Raw genomic sequence first — 17229 nt, 5'->3', positions numbered from 1 at the left:
TGATCTCGCGCTCAACCCAGCCGCGTTTACCAGCTTGCTACATGTACATATACACCGTATAACCACTTTCACTCTTTCAGCGCATCGTGGCCCCAATTTTTAAGTGATCGGTAACTCCTGCTCTCCGTGTCCTGCTTTGCTCGCTCCTCCTGCGCTAGATGGCGGTTGCAGTAGGACACTACGCGACGCATGTGGTCGATATCCTGATTTCGGTACCCAGACGGCTCCTTCGTGGGATTATGCTCGAGAATCTCCACGATCCGCCGACCGCTATCGATGCTGTTAGTGACGTCTTCACTGCTGAGATACGCATCGGCCACCCAAAATCCACGGGACTAACCTCTCATGACCAACAGTCTCACCAAAGCCGCCTGTCCAGCCTGCTGACTGTGATGGCTCCCCTTGAAGCCAGTCTTGAAGCTCATCCGCGGTCATGTTGACGAGATCGTTGAACTCGCTGAGGACTTCGTCAGTCTCTTTCTATAAACTATTATGTACGATAGAGCATACTTAATGACGGTTTCTCTGTCCTTCACCATTTTTTTCAATTTGTGCTTTTGTGCTGGAGAAAAAAAAATTGGAAAATGAAAAGCTTGTATAGTTCATCATTCCCAAGTCTTCGGATGAGTTAGTTGATCGTCGTGACGTCATTATTATGTATTGTATGAATTTTAGGTTGCCTTTTGTTATTGCGATTATCTCCTAAAATAGATGAGACAGACGGGAGTCGATAGCTGCGGGTTCTGCTCGGGGTAATGGTTACTTCGGTCGACGGTTTGTGATCTCTTCCGATGGCACGAGAACCGCGACCGTTTATGATTCCGCCCTCTTAATCTGGGACGCTAGCAGCGAGCTTTTTTGAAGGCATTCATTGGTCTGAGGAAAGGGGAAATCTTGGTCGCTTTTTCACAAGACGGTCAGACTTCGATGACCTTGTCGGACTGCCAATGGCGCCAATGGCACCATTGGCACCATGACGCTTTTGACGGCCTCATCTGATAATATGCAGGTAGCTTCAGTGTCACCCAAATCCGGTACCATCTACCTTTGGCACGTGGAAGGAGACGGCATTTGCCGCCAAACGCTTAGAGGTCACACCTGTCCACCCGCTGTACTCGCATTCTCTCCAGACAGCTCTCATCTGGCGTCAGGCTCCAGGTATTATACGATCAAAATCTGGCAGCTTGACAGCAGCATTTGTACAAGGACACTGGAAGGTCACAGTAAGGCCGTCGTGTCAGTTGCGTTCTCAACAAATGGTCGCAATTTGGCCTCGGAAGACATAGAAGGAACGATCATGATCTGGGATATTGACAGTGGCAACTGCGTGCGAACAATTGTGCGTGAGGAGGACCTCTGGGTTGATCCAGTGGGTTACTCGCCCGACAGCCGACATTTGGTATTAGCGTTTCAAGATGGCAGAGTCACGGTCTGGGACGTTGGCACTGGCACAGCGCGAATGAGCTTTCAGAGGCAGACAGGCTCCAGTACATTGTATCAGGGGCCCCCAGGCCTGTTGTCACAATATGGCATGTCGACAGTGGCGCCTCAAATCGCTGTAGCCACGGACTTCTCATTCCCTGATCCAATAGCTCCATATAGCCGTGGCCCAAATGTGCCGAATAATCAGGAATATGACGTGGACAAAGAAGGTTGGATCGTTTGGACAGGTCAAAGGATGCTCCAGTTGCCAATCGAATACAGGTCGAGATATGCGACCAATGCGTCAGGACTCTCGCTGTCGGTGGTCCATTGGGGAAGGTTTCATTTTTCAAGTTCTCAAGTCCTCTGGTTGAGACTGCAGGATTTTCTTAGGACGACTCTACACAGGCCTCCGTTTTGTGATAGACAGGCAGGCCCCCATCCCACTTGCTCACCTGTCATAGGCAAACCTGTCATAGGCAACATGTAGTAACTGCATTACCGATGTCTATATAAAGGTCATACTATATACAGTGACGTTACTTATATATATTTCTATAGAAGAATTATATGGTCCGACTTTTACAGGTTTTTAAGCTATCTTTTGATTGTAGTTTGATTCGTTTTATCTGAAATATATACAACGACTTCAAGACCAAAATAACGCCATATGTCGCCCAAGTTTACTTCAATGTCACACTATGCTGGTTATAAAAAGAACCCACAGCTTTAGGAGGACAGTTAAATAAGTGCGATTGGGGTCCGTCTATCCCAAAGGGGAGGTTCAGGTGATGTCTATAGAAGACATACAGGGCCGTGCGAGGACGGCTCTTCGGCTTTGGCTTCCAGAAGAATCGGTACCTATAGAGTTAATTCGCTAAGCATGTTTACGCTGCTATGCTTCAAATACCTGTGACTATACTGAAATTACTCGAAAATATGCTACAGTCATAGGTCCGGGTGCTTAGTGTAGTGTGTCACTTTGCCAAGCGCACAATCCACGCCGCAGGCTGTAACTCACATAGGATCCTCATCATGTCTCCACACAGAACAATACAATTCCAGTGTACCATCGAATATAATGACCAGTAAGCTATCCGCGAGAGTTCTTTGAAAGGCTTGGCGCTGATAGGTCATTACGTAATCGGCGAGGAGGCCGATTTCGCCACCAACACCAATTCAACCCTCATCTTTCCATCAAGCCCAGGGAATTTTGTGCAAGATAGCTGTTTTGGCTCATCATCAGATAGCGCAATGGTGTTCCAACACCCAAATGAATCTGCTGATGCGCGATACACGTTAGATGATACGGGAATTGAATGTGGGTATCGTCAACCTCCACTACATATTGCACCTGCTGATACAGTCAAGTTAATATTGATTCTGAGTGGAAATGGCTCGAAGAGCTTGGTTCGGAGCATCAGGGAAATTCACTTCATTCACCGATTCCAAGTTCGGACTTAATACCATCTATGTTGAATCACAATGCCTCAAGCAACAGCCTGCCTAAGTCATCCACAAATGATGAATCTAGCGCACAGCCCGAGGGATTCTTGTCTACAGATCTTAGATCCATGGCTGCCCCAGATCTTGGAGTATTTGATAGCCCCTTGGACCCAGGTGGCTTCTGGACCCTAGGCGAACAACCAGAGAGCCACCCGAGCTTTTCCAGTGCGGAACAATCAAGAGGTGCCAACCAGGGGCTGGAGGCACCCCCATCCCGCACAAGGCAGAGCATGAGGTCTCCCCGATCAGGCTTGCCGAGGCATCGGAGTCGCTACTCAACCAGAAGATTGGACAAGCATTCGGCGCCTGTCTATATACCGCCAAGTCCTAACGCAGGCATCGATCGTGATCCGATGCAGCGATGGCAGGATTCTCCCCCAGAAGATGAGCCAGCGGCTTTGTCAGCGATTATGGATGCTATCCAAACAACACCAGCATTGAACTCTGGAGATTCATCCCAGTCTAGTGCGGGTAACATTCGGCAACCTGCTGATGCTTTCCGTGGCTATCGACATGTTCCATCTTCCAATAGTGGCGAAAGCGGCAACAGCAAGTCATCTCGAAACTCGATGCAATCCGAGAACTCTGGCATTTCTGGATCGTCCAGAAACTCATCTACACTACGATCTCGAAAGCCCCGAGGACGAGTTACAAAACCTCGTTCAGGCAAAGCAGGCACGGATCATAAGCGTATCTTCTGTTGCACCTTCTGCTGCGACCGCTTCAAGAGCAAATACGATTGGACGCGACACGAAAAGTCACTGCATTTAAACCTGGAAACATGGGTATGTGCGCCTTATGGTGGGTCGGTCTTTTCCATGACCACTAGGCGCCCACACTGTGCCTATTGCCATGCGCTTGAACCAAATGCCGATCATCTCGAGCAACACCATCATCTAGCCTGCCATGGAGATTCAACAGAGTCCCGGGTTTTCCGCCGCAAGGACCACCTTGTTCAACACCTTCGATTGGTGCACGAGCTAGATGTCATGCCCCTGGTCGATGATTGGAAACTTGTGACACAGGATTTCACCTCTCGCTGTGGGATATGCGACCAGAGAATGAACAGCTGGAACGAGCGAGCGGACCATATCGCTGCTCATTATAAAGAAGGAGCAACGATGGTCCAATGGCACGGCGAACATGAATTTCCTCCTGCTATCGCGGCACAAGTCACGAACGCTTTACCCCCTTACCTGATTGGGTCTGAGTCGCTAAGCTTAGTCCCATTTTCTGCGACGGACTCTAATTGTCGCGACCACTTCCAACAAATTTCATCCAACGCAGGAATGGGACAGAAGGTGGATAATCCTCAACCCCTTCAATCCCTACCAGACAGTTTCTCCTCGCAGTCGGAGCTCAGCTCCTTCACTCAAATTCTAACCATGCATCTCAGCCGCTACGCCCAAGAGCAGATGAAACAGGGTGTCATTCCAACGGATGACATGTTTCAGCAAGAATCTAGGCGGTTATTATACGATTGTGAGGATAGTTGGAACCAGACTGCGGCGGATAATGACCAGTGGCTTTCGGCATTCCGCAGGTTGCATTGCCAGCCAGGAGATCTACCCGTGCCTGGGAATGAAGTGGAATCGCCTACGTTGGAAGTTCCAGAGCGTTGAGATCATATTCAATCAATCAAAATATGTTCCCTAATCCATCCCCTGAAGATCTTTACTGTGGCGAAAAGTGAAGTGGCGATGAGAAATAAGGTTATCTCCCTTGGGCGTGGATGTGGGTCCTTCCAAGGTTGGATGTTCACATCCAGGGTTCAACGACAACCCGAAATCAACGTATTCGATTTCTGGATTTCGATGATGTACAATCGGCATCAACTCCGAATTCGAGGCAACCTCCGCGCACGCCCAGTTCTAACCGGATCATGAGAAAAAGTGGGTCCAAGGCGTAGGGCGTGAGAAGGGATTTCGGATCGGGATTTGACAGACGGACCTTTTGATGATGATTGTGATGTCTTCTAATATGCATAAAGAGAGACCCGATCGTTCTTATTCAGCTAGGTTGTTCAGATGCATACTCTCCCACGTGGGATTCCTTACCAAGCGATCCTACTACGCCGCAGTATGCATCGTTCCGCCCAAGTTGCCAAATCAAAAAAGCCACGAGTCCATGTTCTCGGACTAGGAAGCATTGGAACATTTGCTGCACACTCTCTATTTGAACTCCCTGACCTTCCTTCTGTCACCCTTCTCTGCCACCGTCCGTCCCTCCTCGATGCCTACCGCGATAACGGAAACCAAATTCTTCTAGAAACAAGAGAAGGAGATGAGATCGGACGCAAGGGATATGACTTTGAAGTTTTCCGCGATGGAACGTGGTACTCAGGCTCCGAAATAGAAGGCAGTGACTGTTCGGCGCAGACCGGCGTGATTGAGAACCTCATAGTAGCCGCAAAGACTACACAGACGGTTTCTGCTCTACGACCCTTGCGACACCGTCTTACCCCCAATCCAACGTCCTCTTCCTACAGAATGGCTGCGGCACGATCGACGAGGTCAACACGCAACTCTTTCCGAAGTCGGTCGAGCGTCCGAATTATATAGTCGGTGTCATCTCCCATGGCGTCACTCTGCACAAGTCCTTCCACATCACACACACCGGTTGTGCAGCGACGTCACTCAGCCCAGTCCCCAGATCGACAGAAAATCCGACCGACGGCACAGAAAAAGCCTCAAGTTACCTCCTCGATCACCTCCCACTCTCGCCTCGTCTGAATGCCACTTCGTATACCTACACCGAGGTTCTGCAGATTCAGCTGGAGAAACTAGCCGTGAACGCGTTCTGTAATCCGTTATGCGCCCTAAACGACGCGGAGAACGGCTTTCTTTTCACGATCCCCGAAATCAGACGCGCGATCTTGACCGAGATCTCGAATGTGGTATGTGCACTACCAGAGCTGCAGCACGTCTCAAACCTCAAACAGCGATTTGCAGTCGACAAGCTGGAAGCAACAGTCAATGCGATCATCGAGAAAACATTCCATACTACGTGTTCAATGGTGTGGGACCTCCGAGCGGGGCGTCAAACAGAAATTAAGTTCATCAATGGGTATTGGGTGAAACGGGGCAAAGAAGTCGGGGTTGCGACACCTGTCAATGAAGATCTAGTGGCGAAAGTTGGGATGCAAGAACGAAAGAATTGAGATTTGTTTATTTTCATAGACAGTTGCGACATTTATGATAGTGAATCTCGAAGTTTGTACACATGTAAGTACCATGATGCTGAAAAGTCAGCTTTACAGTATAGTCGGCGATCGCAATGGACAGGCACGTACGGAGTAGTGGGTCAGATGCAGACCCTATCTTCTCATCTAGGTAGGTCGATATATCAGAACCAAAGGTGGGGGTAAAAGAAGAGCCGGTATAGCGCCTGGTCATGCGAGCACGGGTCAAGCCGGAGAGCAAATGTTGAGTAGCTTCAACACGAGATTGGAACCACGGCTTCGGACGAGGCCCGAACGCTGTGAGAAAAGAGGCGAGCTCCATGGCATGACTCGGCAGCGAGGCGAACTACTCAGAACCAATCACTGCGTCCAAGCTACGTATGTTATGCAAGCTCCTCGCTATGCTCTTGTGTTGCATCCGGCACCTATCCCCATGGCACAATTAGTACGGAGGCAACGGCATCTAACAGTGGAGGAGAGCCCCGAGTGGATGCAACGCTCGGGGCCCCAAAAACCTAGGGCGTGGGATGCGTAGAGCGTTGGGGTACAGGAACAACAACAGTTAAGCACCTGATATTATTGGAAATCGTAGTGTAAATCTTTGGTGGGGCACCGAGAATCAGCCAGCGACTCATAGCTTCGGGATCAATTTCGGGGTAAAACTCGGGGATTCTGCTGCCCTCGGCCTCACCGGGATCTTTACGTAGGAATCGGGTACTTCCCGAGGGGCTCCAGGAAAAGTTTATTCCAGCGCCAATATGGACTTCTCTTAGTCTCGGATAGCCTGCCATCGTAGTATATCTTGTTATATGACTTCATATGCTTTTTTAGCCATCTCCATATCACTATCTGTTCTATGATCACAATTTCCACATAAGCGCCGACGGCGTACGGCATGCCGACCTCGTTTTTGAGTAGGTGGACCCTGTATCCAATCAGGTCCTCTCGGCTCGGGAGGATCTTCGGTTCATTGTCGGGAGTATACTCGCAAATCTTTGACCTCTCTGGTTATCGTCCGACAAACCGTCTGTTGTTACGACGTGGCGCTGTTCTTCTTGGTGGCTATTCGTCGGAGAATCTACTGGTCCACATTTCCTGTTTGGTGTTAAAATTTTTGAGGGGACGTGAAGCCACGCCCCAGACGTTCAACCTCTAGTATGGAGAAAGCAGGGTGAACACAGGAAGCTGGAGTCGAAGGATCGTGCTCAACCTTCTGTCGAAGTTATACTTCAAGTCCGAATTAATGATGGAATGAGGCGCGATTCAGGTACCAGATACAAAATTTTCATGTAGATTTGTTTGTACCCACTTACTGGTCACTTGCCAACAGTGATTGATCAGATGATTCTTTCTCGGGCAACTTTCTCGAAGGGCAATCCATAACTACTTGAAAATTCCTTCCCCACTCTCCGTATAATCCCGCACGCAGCCCCAGTTCTCATCAATTCTGGAGTCTGGAGCATGACGTACAGCGGCTGGGCATAGCCGGTGCAAATTTATATGTTCGGCTTTTCCCTCCCATCTTCTCTCAGACCAGTTCTTTTCAACTCCCTTCCCACCTCCTACCTATATACATCATCATCATGAAGGCATCAAAGAATCTCCAGCCTGTGTCGGCTGACCATGATGAGGATGTTCAGACTGTCCAAACAGTCACTCGACCTGAATATTCTAAAAAGGGCCTCATCGTCGGAGGAAAGTACCGCGACGAGCTGTCTGAGGAACAATCACAACAATATGACAGCCTATTACAAGAGGTCGACATCGACATGCCTCTCACAGTGACCAAGCCCACCGAACACAATGGACAACAGTTCATCATCCTCGAGTTCCTCGAGGCAGACAAAGAGAACCCCTTCAACTGGAGCGGAGCCTACAAGGCTTTTATCAGTGCTCTGCTCTGTTTGATGACACTATTCATTGGTCTTGCCACAACAGCCTATAGTTCCGGAATTACACGCATGACAGAGGATTTGGGAACCTCCACAGAGATTGGCCAGCTTGGACTGTTCTGCTTCAACTTCACCTGTGCCTTGGCTCCCTTGTTCTTGGCTCCATTCTGTGAGCTTGCTGGTCGACGAGTTGTCTATGTGGGTGCGTACGTTTGCTTCGCTCTCATGTTCATTGGTCTCTCCTTGGGCAAAAACATTGCTACCATCCTTGTCTGCCGTGCCCTGCTCGGTCTGTTCGGTTGCGTAGGTACTATCCTTGTCGGTGGTACCTTTGGTGACATGTACACCCCCGAGCACCGTGCCATTCCCATGGCTTCGTTCTCTTTCGTTGCCATCTTCGGTACCGTCGCGGCTCCCATCTACGCCGGTTTCATCGACCAGGCTTTGGGCTGGCGCTGGGTCGAGGGTATCCAGGGTCTGGCCAACATCCCCCTTGTGATCGTCATTGCCGTCTTCCTCTGCGAGACCCGTGGCGGTGTGGCCCTCTCTAAGCGTGCAAAGGCTCTCCGCAAGTCCACTGGTGATGAGCGCTTCGTCACCCACAACGACCTCGAAGCCCCCGGTATCAAGCAGATGCTCCACAACTCGTCCGTCAAGGCCGTCAAGATGCTGTTCACCGAGCCCGTGGTCTTCGCCTTTGGTCTCTGGATCAGTTTCGCCTGGTTCCTGGCCTTCCTTTTCCTGTCCGTAATCCCCATCACCTTCCAGGAGAAGCGTGGTTGGAGCGAGGGTGTCTCCGGTCTTCCCTATATCTCTCTCTGCATCGGAACCACTATCGGCTTCGCTCTGAACTTCCTCCAGATCCGCAAGTACAAGGCTCTCACTGCCGACGCCCACCGTGTTGTTGACCCTGAGTCCCGTCTGTATGGAGCTCTCTGCGGAGCCGTCTGGCTACCCATTGGTCTGTTCATCTACAGCTTCACCCAGTACAAGGATCTACCTTGGATCGGCCCCAACATCGGACTGGTGCTGATTGCCGTTGGTATCTTCTTCATCTTCGAGTCCTGCTACAGTTATACATCCGACTGCTACGGTGAACACTCCTCATCCGCCATTGCCGGCCAGGGTTTCATGCGTAACACCCTCGGTGCCGTGTCGCCTCTGTTCGCCTCGCAATTCTTCCACAACCTCGGAAGCCAGTACGCTGGTCTGCTTTTGGCTCTTATTGCGACTCTGTTGACTTTCATTCCATTCATCCTGTACAAGTTTGGTCCCGCGCTGCGCGCCCGGTCTAGACTTGCCAGTGCCACTGTCAGTGCTGCCAGGGGCGAGTAAATACTTGTCTTTCTTGCGATCTTTGCGTTTCAACGCATATGTCATTATGAGCATCCATACGGAGTATATAGAATAGGGTTTCAAGTTTGAAACCCCCACACATCAGCGAACAAAAAGTTTTCACTGCACTTCCACACTTCCAAAAGGGGACGTTAGTAGCCAACTGTACAAACTTGTAAAATTTAGAGTTGTGCCTCACATATCAGGCACCAACATCAAAATCAGCGACCAATCAAGATCTACACGTGACCAAGCAGAAATCTTCAGCGGATCCCCAACCGCATGTAGCAGGCGGTGAATATACTCCACCGTTTCCATGCCAGAAAATTTCCCTTCTACAACGATTCCACCTCACCCTCAACCGCCCTCACTACCTCCGCTGTACAACAAGGCCGTGATCCTCTGAGTGAGCCATTTCTTTTCAAGATCTGGTGTTCTGAATTTCCTACCCAACGCAACAATGGCTGAAGACTCCACCGCTGGTAAGATCCAACCCAAGCCTCCTAATGTGACGCAGCCGACTAACGACCCCAGCCTGGCCCATCGCCGATGAGGCCCTCTCCCAGAGCCTCCTCGACCTCGTGCAACAGGCAGGACACTACCGCCAGATTAAGAAGGGTGCCAACGAGACCACCAAGACCCTTAACCGTGGTACCTCCGAGCTCGTCGTTCTCGCCGCCGACACCACCCCCCTCCCTATCATTCTGCACCTGCCCCTGCTGTGCGAGGACAAGAACGTTCCCTACGTCTACGTCCCCAGCAAGATGGCTCTCGGCCGTGCTACCGGTGTTTCTCGCCCTGTCATCGCTTGCTCTATCACCACCAACGACGCTAGTGATCTCGCTGCTCAGATCCGCGCTATCAAGCTCCAGGTCGAGCGTCTCATGATCTAAGATGTTACTTAGATAGGATGTGGAAGGAATTGGACTCGGTACATGTGGCTTGCGAATAGCTTGTTAGCCTCGTGGTAGGAGTTTCTCTGTTATATGAGGGACTTCTTACTCTGAGTTGGCAATAGGCCATATTTGCTCGGAAGCTAGATTGCTTGCACCTGCAGATGGACAATTCAGACACTGAACTTTGAATATTGCTTGTAGCTTGGACATTTGTCTGAGATATCGTAAGCTAGAGATTGGTCTCCTGACCAATATCCAGTCATATGAATGCCCAGTCATTGGCTCCGCTATTTTGCGGCGGAATGGACAGTGGAGAATCATGCCAGTTAAGCCCTAAAGACCTACAGTAGCAGATATCCAGCCCAGCCTTGCGGTCGAGCAGCAGGCGTCGCTAGCAGGAACACATCTTCATATTAACCAAATACAGACGTTCAATAATCAATTGCCACTAGGGTTATTATAGCCGACAATATCGAAGTTGTTGAATTATCGATGAAACAAGCTAATAACAATGGGGCAAAGCACCGTTTGAGAATGGACGTTTAGCGTTATCCGCGCCAATCACTCAACACAAAACGCACACCCTTTGAAACTCCACTCTCCTCGATATGCACCCCTGACCTCTTTTCTCCACTCGAGCTGTGCATTGCTTGTCAAGTGAGTGCCCGGGTAAGGTGGACTTGTCTGGTTATGCGAAACAGTTCGTCGTTGCCCCCTTGTCGCATACTATAAACGTACTATAAACGCACCAGATTCCCCACTGCACGGCTCCAGTTGAGTGGCACGAGTGCAATCCGGGTAAGGCCAGCCCTAAGGATGTTTGAGATAAAGAAATGAAACTCTCCAGGGGCTCTATAATAGACAATCCCAGCCCGGATTTTGAGTCCTTCCAAACCATTCCTTCGTTTCACTTCTTTCATTTGTATTTTGTGCTTTTTATTCAACATGTTTATTCGATCTCTTTTCGCAATTGGCCTGGCGCCATTGCTCGCAAACGCCTATTTGAGCGGCTCCGTCGGCCCAACAACATCCGCCGCAACGAAGTCCGCTAACAAGGTCTGTAACGTCCTCGACTACGGCGCCGTGGCAGACAAGTCGACCGATATAGGCTCGGCTCTTAACTCAGCCTGGGTTGCCTGCAGAGACGGTGGTGTGGTATACATCCCGCCTGGAGACTACGCTTTCTCGTCATGGGTCACTCTCAGCAGTGGTAAGAACACCGCTATCCAGCTAGATGGTATCCTCTATCGGACTGGTACCGATGGTGGAAACATGATCATGGTCAAGCACACCACCAACTTTGAGATGTTCAGTTCAACCTCAAAGGGTGCTATCCAGGGCTTAGGATATGAGTTCCACAAGTCCGGATCGACTAGTGGCCCTCGTATCCTAAGACTGTATGATGTTACAGACTTCTCCGTCCATGATTTGGCTCTTGTCGATGCCCCTGTTTTCCACTTCTCGCTTGATACTTGTCAGAATGGTGAGGTCTATAACATGGCTATTCGCGGTGGTGACAAGGGTGGACTTGACGGTATTGATGTTTGGTCTACCAACATCTGGATTCATGATGTGCGTGATTGATAATTATTCTAAAATGGGGTTGTTTCTAATAAGAGTAGGTCGAGGTTACCAACAAGGACGAGTGTGTGACTGTCAAGGTATGATTGTGTTGGTTCCCGCTGCCGCGAAGTAGTACATTTAACAACATGATAGAGTCCCGCCAAGAACATCCTGGTCGAGAACATCTACTGCAACTGGAGTGGTGGCTGCGCCATGGGCTCCCTCGGCACTGATGTCGATGTCTCCGATATCACCTACCGCAACATATACACCTGGTCGTCCAACCAGATGTACATGATCAAGAGCAACGGTGGCAGCGGCAACGTCGATAACGTCCTCTTGGAGAACTTCATAGGTAAGAATTCATTCGCCAACTATCTTTCTAGAAGCACTAATAGATATAGGCCACGGCAACGCCTACTCCCTCGACATCGACGGCGCCTGGAGCAGCATGAGCAAAGTCTCCGGCGACGGCGTCCAATTGACCAACGTTACAGTCAAGAACTGGAAGGGAACCGAAGCCAACGGCGCCCAGCGCGGCCCGGTCAAGGTCAAGTGCGCCGCCAAAGTGCCCTGTAAGGACGTGACTATCGAGGATTTCGCTATGTGGACCGAGTCTGGCTCCTACCAGGTCAACACCTGTGAGAGCGCCTATGGCTCCGGTGAATGCCTCAAGGATAGCGAGGATTATACCTCGTATACCACCACTGTTACTGTCAAGTCTGCCCCTACTGGCTACTCTGCTGCGACTATGGCTTCGGATCTGAAGGAGGCATTCGGTACTGCCTCGTCTATTCCTATTCCTGCTATTCCTACTTCGTTCTACCCTGGTGCCACTCCTTACAGCTCGCTTGCTGGTGCTCAAGCTACTTCGTCCTAGGTAGTGGTTGATGACCGAAAAGGGTAGTAGTGTGCGGCAACCTCACCTGGGGTTCCACTTTGTATATAGATCGAATGTCCAGCCAGCGCACAATATACTTGCCCTTTGATCAGAATAACCGACACCTTGGTGCATCCCATATATTAATACTACAGCCACTAATACCTTGCAACTCGAGAAACACCCCACGTGATGTGGGGGAAGGGAGTGACACAACAATGCAGGGCAATCACGCCAGCCACATCCAATTGATCTTCCACGACATTGACAAATTTCACCACCCATGTTACATTGAACATGATGACAAACTCCCCTTATTTCTCGCGACCTTGCCAAGTTAAATAGAATAACAGAACCTCCCTCTGTTTGCTCCAGTGTCAACGCCTCAACATGTCAACCTTTCCCAAAAGCCCCAGCCCCGAGCCAACAGTAACCGAAACAGCTACCCGAGAACCTGATGGCACACAAGAACCTCATGGCACAAAAAGCTATATCGGCAAAGCCGAAGTCCTCAACCGCGCAATCCAAAACATTGGTATGGGTCGCTATCAATGGCAACTCTTCGTGGTGATTGGATTCGGCTGGGCAAGCGATAATCTCTGGCCTATTGTCACATCTCTGATTCTCCCGCCGTTATCCTACGAGTTCCACCCGTCCAAAGCGCCATTACTTACCCTAGCACAAAACATTGGGTTGTTGATTGGCGCTATGTTTTGGGGCTTCGGATGTGATATCTTCGGTCGGCGATGGGCCTTCAATTTGACAATCGGTATCACGGCGGTGTTTGGATTGGTCGCAGCTGGATCGCCAAACTTCGGCGCCGCATGTACATTTGCGGCACTTTGGTCTGTTGGTGTTGGTGGGAATTTACCGGTCGACTCGGCTATCTTTCTCGAGTTCTTGCCTGGGTCGCATCAGTACCTGTTGACGATCTTGTCCATTGACTGGGCGTTTGCGCAAGTGCTTGCTAACTTGGTTGCATGGCCTTTGCTCGGGTATAGGACTTGTGATTCTGGCGATGGGTGCACTAAAGCTGATAATATGGGATGGAGATACTTTCTCATCGCGATGGGTGGGCTTGCCATGATCATGTTTGTGATTCGGTTTGCTTTCTTCACTATTTATGAGTCGCCCAAATATCTCATGGGAAAAGGTCGTAATGTGGAAGCAGTTGAGGTTGTGCACGAGGTTGCGAGTAGGAATGGAAAGACGTCAGACCTGTCTCCGGCGGAACTTGAGGATTTCGATCACGGCGGGGTGCAACACGTCTCAGCCACACATATCGTCCGCCAGCGCCTGGAGAAGGTGCGATTCAATCATATCCGCGCCTTGTTCGACACACCAAAGCGGGCGTGGTCAACAAGTCTAATCATCCTAGTCTGGGCCTTCATCGGCCTTGGATTCCCACTGTACAACGCCTTCCTCCCATATATCCAACAGTCGCGAGGCGCTGAGTTCGGAGATGGTTCAACATATATCACCTACCGCAATTCACTAATAATCGCCGTCATGGGTATCCCCGGCTGCCTCCTAGGTGGACTCCTGGTGGAGCTACCCCGATTCGGCCGGAAAGGAGCCTTGAGCACGTCGACGGTATTGACGGGAGCTTTCCTCCTGGCCTCGACAACTGCGACCACATCCAATGCTCTCCTCGGCTGGAACTGCGCCTTCAACTTTATGAGCAGTCTTTTGTATGCGGTGCTTTACGCGTACACCCCTGAGATCTTTTTGACCAAGGATCGAGGCACGGGCAATGCATTGACCGCGTCTGCGAATCGGATCTTTGGCATAATGGCGCCTATAATCGCGATGTTTGCCGATCTCCAAACCTCTGCCCCAGTATATGTGAGCGGGGCGCTTTTCATTGCCGCTGGACTTTTGGTGTTGCTGATGCCGTATGAGTCTCGAGGGAAGTCTAGTCTCTGATCATTTCACCAACACTCGGGAGCATTGTGTGATAGTACAGACAAAGCCCGCTAGGCAAATTCTCATAGAATCACCAAAGAAGATCTATGTCCATCTGAGATGATTTGGCGACATGAGATCACAATTACTACCAGAGACTCTGGTCAACTCCACCCAATCCATAGAATGACATCATTCCCCAAATACAAACATCGCATCAACAAATCCTCACCACTCATCTCTCATTCGCCACAATACTTTAATATAAATAACTTCATGCAAACAATATCAGCCACCGGACTAACCAACCAATGATCACATCCATTTCCATTCAACGCGGGGAACATCATACGTCAGACGTCAGATCGTATAATATTAAATCCGATCAAGTGGCTATCCATGATCAACCTTCTTGTCTGATATTCTGATTCGTCAGAATTAATCTTCCCCTGCGGTGGACTTCATATGACAGGTCTGTGGCTTGGTCGACGTCGCACCCATTATATCATGGTTTTGTAACCGGTTTTACATGCGTGGCGTTGATATATAAATGCTTCTATCACGACTTGTTCCTATTCATATTCAATAAATAATCATCACTTACAAACACAAGTCCAAAATCTTCGACAACCTCATCATATTCACATTATTACATCATGTCAAACAACAACAACAACCAGAACCGTGAGTCCACCAACAACCATCCATACACGATTGTCCACATTACTAACAATATCCAAATTAGCCGGGCTCCTAGGCGGCCTCGGCGACACAGTCGGTAAAACAGTCGGCGGCGTAACAAACACACTAGGCGGCACAGTCAGCGGCTTAGGTTCAACAGTCGGCAATGCAACATCCGGCCTTGGCCAAACAGTCTCGGGTGCCACCGAGGGCTTGGGGAATACTGCGAAGGGTGCTGGTGAGGGAATTCAGAACGGGGTGTCCAGTGTTGGCGGGAGGAAGCAGACTGCTGAGAATCCGCTTGGTTTGAACAAGTGAGTTACATTCGTTTGGGTATAATTTCCTTGGATGTGCGACGGGATATGACCTATTATCTTTCTTGAGTGTCATGTATCTATCTATTATTTTCCATCAACGAGTTGGACATTTGATCTGAGTAAAATTTGGTTTGAATATTGCATATAATAACATAACTTGTTCTGCTACAATGATCGCATCACCATGCCAACTCAGGTCTAGAGGTACAATTCGCCGCATCCAACTTTAGACAAAAGCTCTCCTCTTCATCAAATTTACTCGTTGAGGCTATGATTGGGACTGCGGGCCAGATCTCAGACCCGCCTTGTTTCTCCTCCTTTTGTCGGTGTTCCATGACCATTTGCCTCACGCTGCTTTGGAAGTGTATCGGTCCCTGTTATTTAGATGTTAGGACGTCTCATCAATTATCTCGTAATGTATACATACCTTCTCCTTGCTAGGATGTAGTTCACCACTGGTAAAGACCCCGCCACCTAGATTCTCTTGTGTTCCAACACAGAGCTCCCTATCTTCATCCAGGACCTGTCTGTAAAAGGCATTGATATTCTCGAATTCCTCATCCGTGGCATCTTGGTGACGATAAACTTCGTTCTCAATTTTGCTCTTCGTAGCAGAGACCGGAATCATACGCTGAATATAGAAGAATTTATCCCTACTCCCGTTAGCTCAACTTCCCATCCACTTGCTTCGGGAATTGAAAATACTCACGTAACGGTAACCGAAGTAGTCGGATAGAAATAAGTAATAGCTCTCCGAAACTGACTATCAGCAGCATCCTTGTTATAAATATGATGCTCCATATAAGCCGCCTTAGGCTCAACCCGATATCTTGGCAGGTCCGAGACCCCACTAATGAGCGGATGAGAAGTAGCGCAATGATAACACTCATTATAATTCTCAATGACACCCTTCCAATTGGCATCGAGCTCCATCTCCCAATAATGATCAAACGAAAACTCGCCCGCGAAATCGAAATCCTGCATGCGGGGCTGTTCGTCGATTTTCTCATATTCCTCTTCCCATTTCACTTCTGTCTCGCCAGCTTGGAGATTAACCCAGACGAAACCTGCTTTGTCGACGTGGACATTGACGGGGAAGAGGGAGTGTTGAGTTTTATCGAAATTGGGGACTGTCTCGGTGTCAAAGCGAGGTGCTTTTGATAGATGACCTTTGAGACCGTATGACCAACCGTGGTATTTGCAGCTGAGGATAGAGGTTGTGCCGGAACGCTCTCGGATAACGGGGAATGCGCGGTGCCGGCAGATATTGTGGAAGCTGTTTATGTTGCCGTCGCGGTCTTGGATTAGGAAGAAAGAGAAGTTTGCTATTGTGAAGGAGAGGTAGTCTCCTGCTTTTTTGAAGCGACTGGAGTGTGTGAGGAGGATCCAGCGTTTAGAAAAGATCGCGCGTCGTTCCAGTTGGTACATTGCTTCTGAGCGGTACCATGACGCTGGGAGGCCTCTTGGAGGTAGTGAGGGTTGTTTTGCCGGTGAGCTAAATAGGTTCCACATTGTGATAGTGTTAGCAGTGACTTGTGAATTTGATATGTTGATGTGTAGATCTGTAGTGCAATTGCAATTCTATAACTTATAGCCACCTCCAACTATGCATTTTCATGCGGGGATCACCAGCTGCACGAAAATGGGGGAG

The 17229-nt window shown here is 49.5% G+C and overlaps 9 protein-coding genes across 9 annotated transcripts; 7 read left to right on the top strand and 2 right to left on the bottom strand.

Annotated features, from left to right (window-relative positions):
• Positions 1-68: 68 nt before the first annotated feature.
• On the bottom strand, positions 69-539 carry N7446_008810 (DUF3140 domain-containing protein; the record flags this gene model as incomplete). Its single annotated transcript, XM_058517555.1, has 3 exons — positions 69-270; positions 341-457; positions 511-539. 3 exons carry the CDS (start codon positions 537-539, stop codon positions 69-71), a joined length of 348 nt encoding a protein of 115 aa, XP_058371201.1.
• Positions 540-2894: 2355 nt separating this feature from the next.
• N7446_008809 (uncharacterized protein) lies at positions 2895-4550 on the top strand (the record flags this gene model as incomplete). Its single annotated transcript, XM_058517554.1, has 1 exon — positions 2895-4550. One exon carries the CDS (start codon positions 2895-2897, stop codon positions 4548-4550), a length of 1656 nt encoding a protein of 551 aa, XP_058371200.1.
• A 459-nt stretch (positions 4551-5009) lies between these two features.
• N7446_008808 (ketopantoate reductase family protein) lies at positions 5010-6088 on the top strand (the record flags this gene model as incomplete). Its single annotated transcript, XM_058517553.1, has 2 exons — positions 5010-5354; positions 5417-6088. 2 exons carry the CDS (start codon positions 5010-5012, stop codon positions 6086-6088), a joined length of 1017 nt encoding a protein of 338 aa, XP_058371199.1.
• Positions 6089-7692: 1604 nt separating this feature from the next.
• On the top strand, positions 7693-9336 carry N7446_008807 (uncharacterized protein; the record flags this gene model as incomplete). The annotated part of the gene is made up of 1 exon (XM_058517552.1): positions 7693-9336. The coding sequence occupies one exon, from the start codon at positions 7693-7695 to the stop codon at positions 9334-9336; it is 1644 nt and encodes a 547-aa protein (XP_058371198.1).
• Positions 9337-9685: 349 nt separating this feature from the next.
• On the top strand, positions 9686-10515 carry N7446_008806 (uncharacterized protein). Its single transcript, XM_058517551.1, has 2 exons — positions 9686-9818; positions 9871-10515. The coding sequence occupies exons 1-2, from the start codon at positions 9797-9799 to the stop codon at positions 10227-10229; spliced, it is 381 nt and encodes a 126-aa protein (XP_058371197.1). The 5' UTR covers positions 9686-9796; the 3' UTR covers positions 10230-10515.
• Positions 10516-11177: 662 nt separating this feature from the next.
• On the top strand, positions 11178-12675 carry N7446_008805 (uncharacterized protein; the record flags this gene model as incomplete). The annotated part of the gene is made up of 4 exons (XM_058517550.1): positions 11178-11804; positions 11855-11893; positions 11949-12150; positions 12200-12675. 4 exons carry the CDS (start codon positions 11178-11180, stop codon positions 12673-12675), a joined length of 1344 nt encoding a protein of 447 aa, XP_058371196.1.
• A 390-nt stretch (positions 12676-13065) lies between these two features.
• On the top strand, positions 13066-14601 carry N7446_008804 (putative sugar transporter; the record flags this gene model as incomplete). Its single annotated transcript, XM_058517549.1, has 1 exon — positions 13066-14601. One exon carries the CDS (start codon positions 13066-13068, stop codon positions 14599-14601), a length of 1536 nt encoding a protein of 511 aa, XP_058371195.1.
• A 635-nt stretch (positions 14602-15236) lies between these two features.
• Positions 15237-15579, top strand: N7446_008803 (uncharacterized protein; the record flags this gene model as incomplete). The annotated part of the gene is made up of 2 exons (XM_058517548.1): positions 15237-15264; positions 15326-15579. 2 exons carry the CDS (start codon positions 15237-15239, stop codon positions 15577-15579), a joined length of 282 nt encoding a protein of 93 aa, XP_058371194.1.
• Positions 15580-15757: 178 nt separating this feature from the next.
• N7446_008802 (aromatic ring-hydroxylating oxygenase subunit alpha) lies at positions 15758-17090 on the bottom strand (the record flags this gene model as incomplete). Its single annotated transcript, XM_058517547.1, has 3 exons — positions 15758-15952; positions 16006-16231; positions 16288-17090. 3 exons carry the CDS (start codon positions 17088-17090, stop codon positions 15758-15760), a joined length of 1224 nt encoding a protein of 407 aa, XP_058371193.1.
• Between the last annotated feature and the right edge of the window lie 139 nt (positions 17091-17229).

This window comes from Penicillium canescens (genome assembly GCF_028828765.1).
Source record: "Penicillium canescens strain IBT 15451 chromosome Unknown utg000005l_segment0_segment0, whole genome shotgun sequence".
NCBI lineage: Eukaryota > Fungi > Ascomycota > Eurotiomycetes > Eurotiales > Aspergillaceae > Penicillium > Penicillium canescens.
Note: the sequence above shows the minus strand (reverse complement) of the source record. Positions and strands in the feature narration are given on the sequence as shown.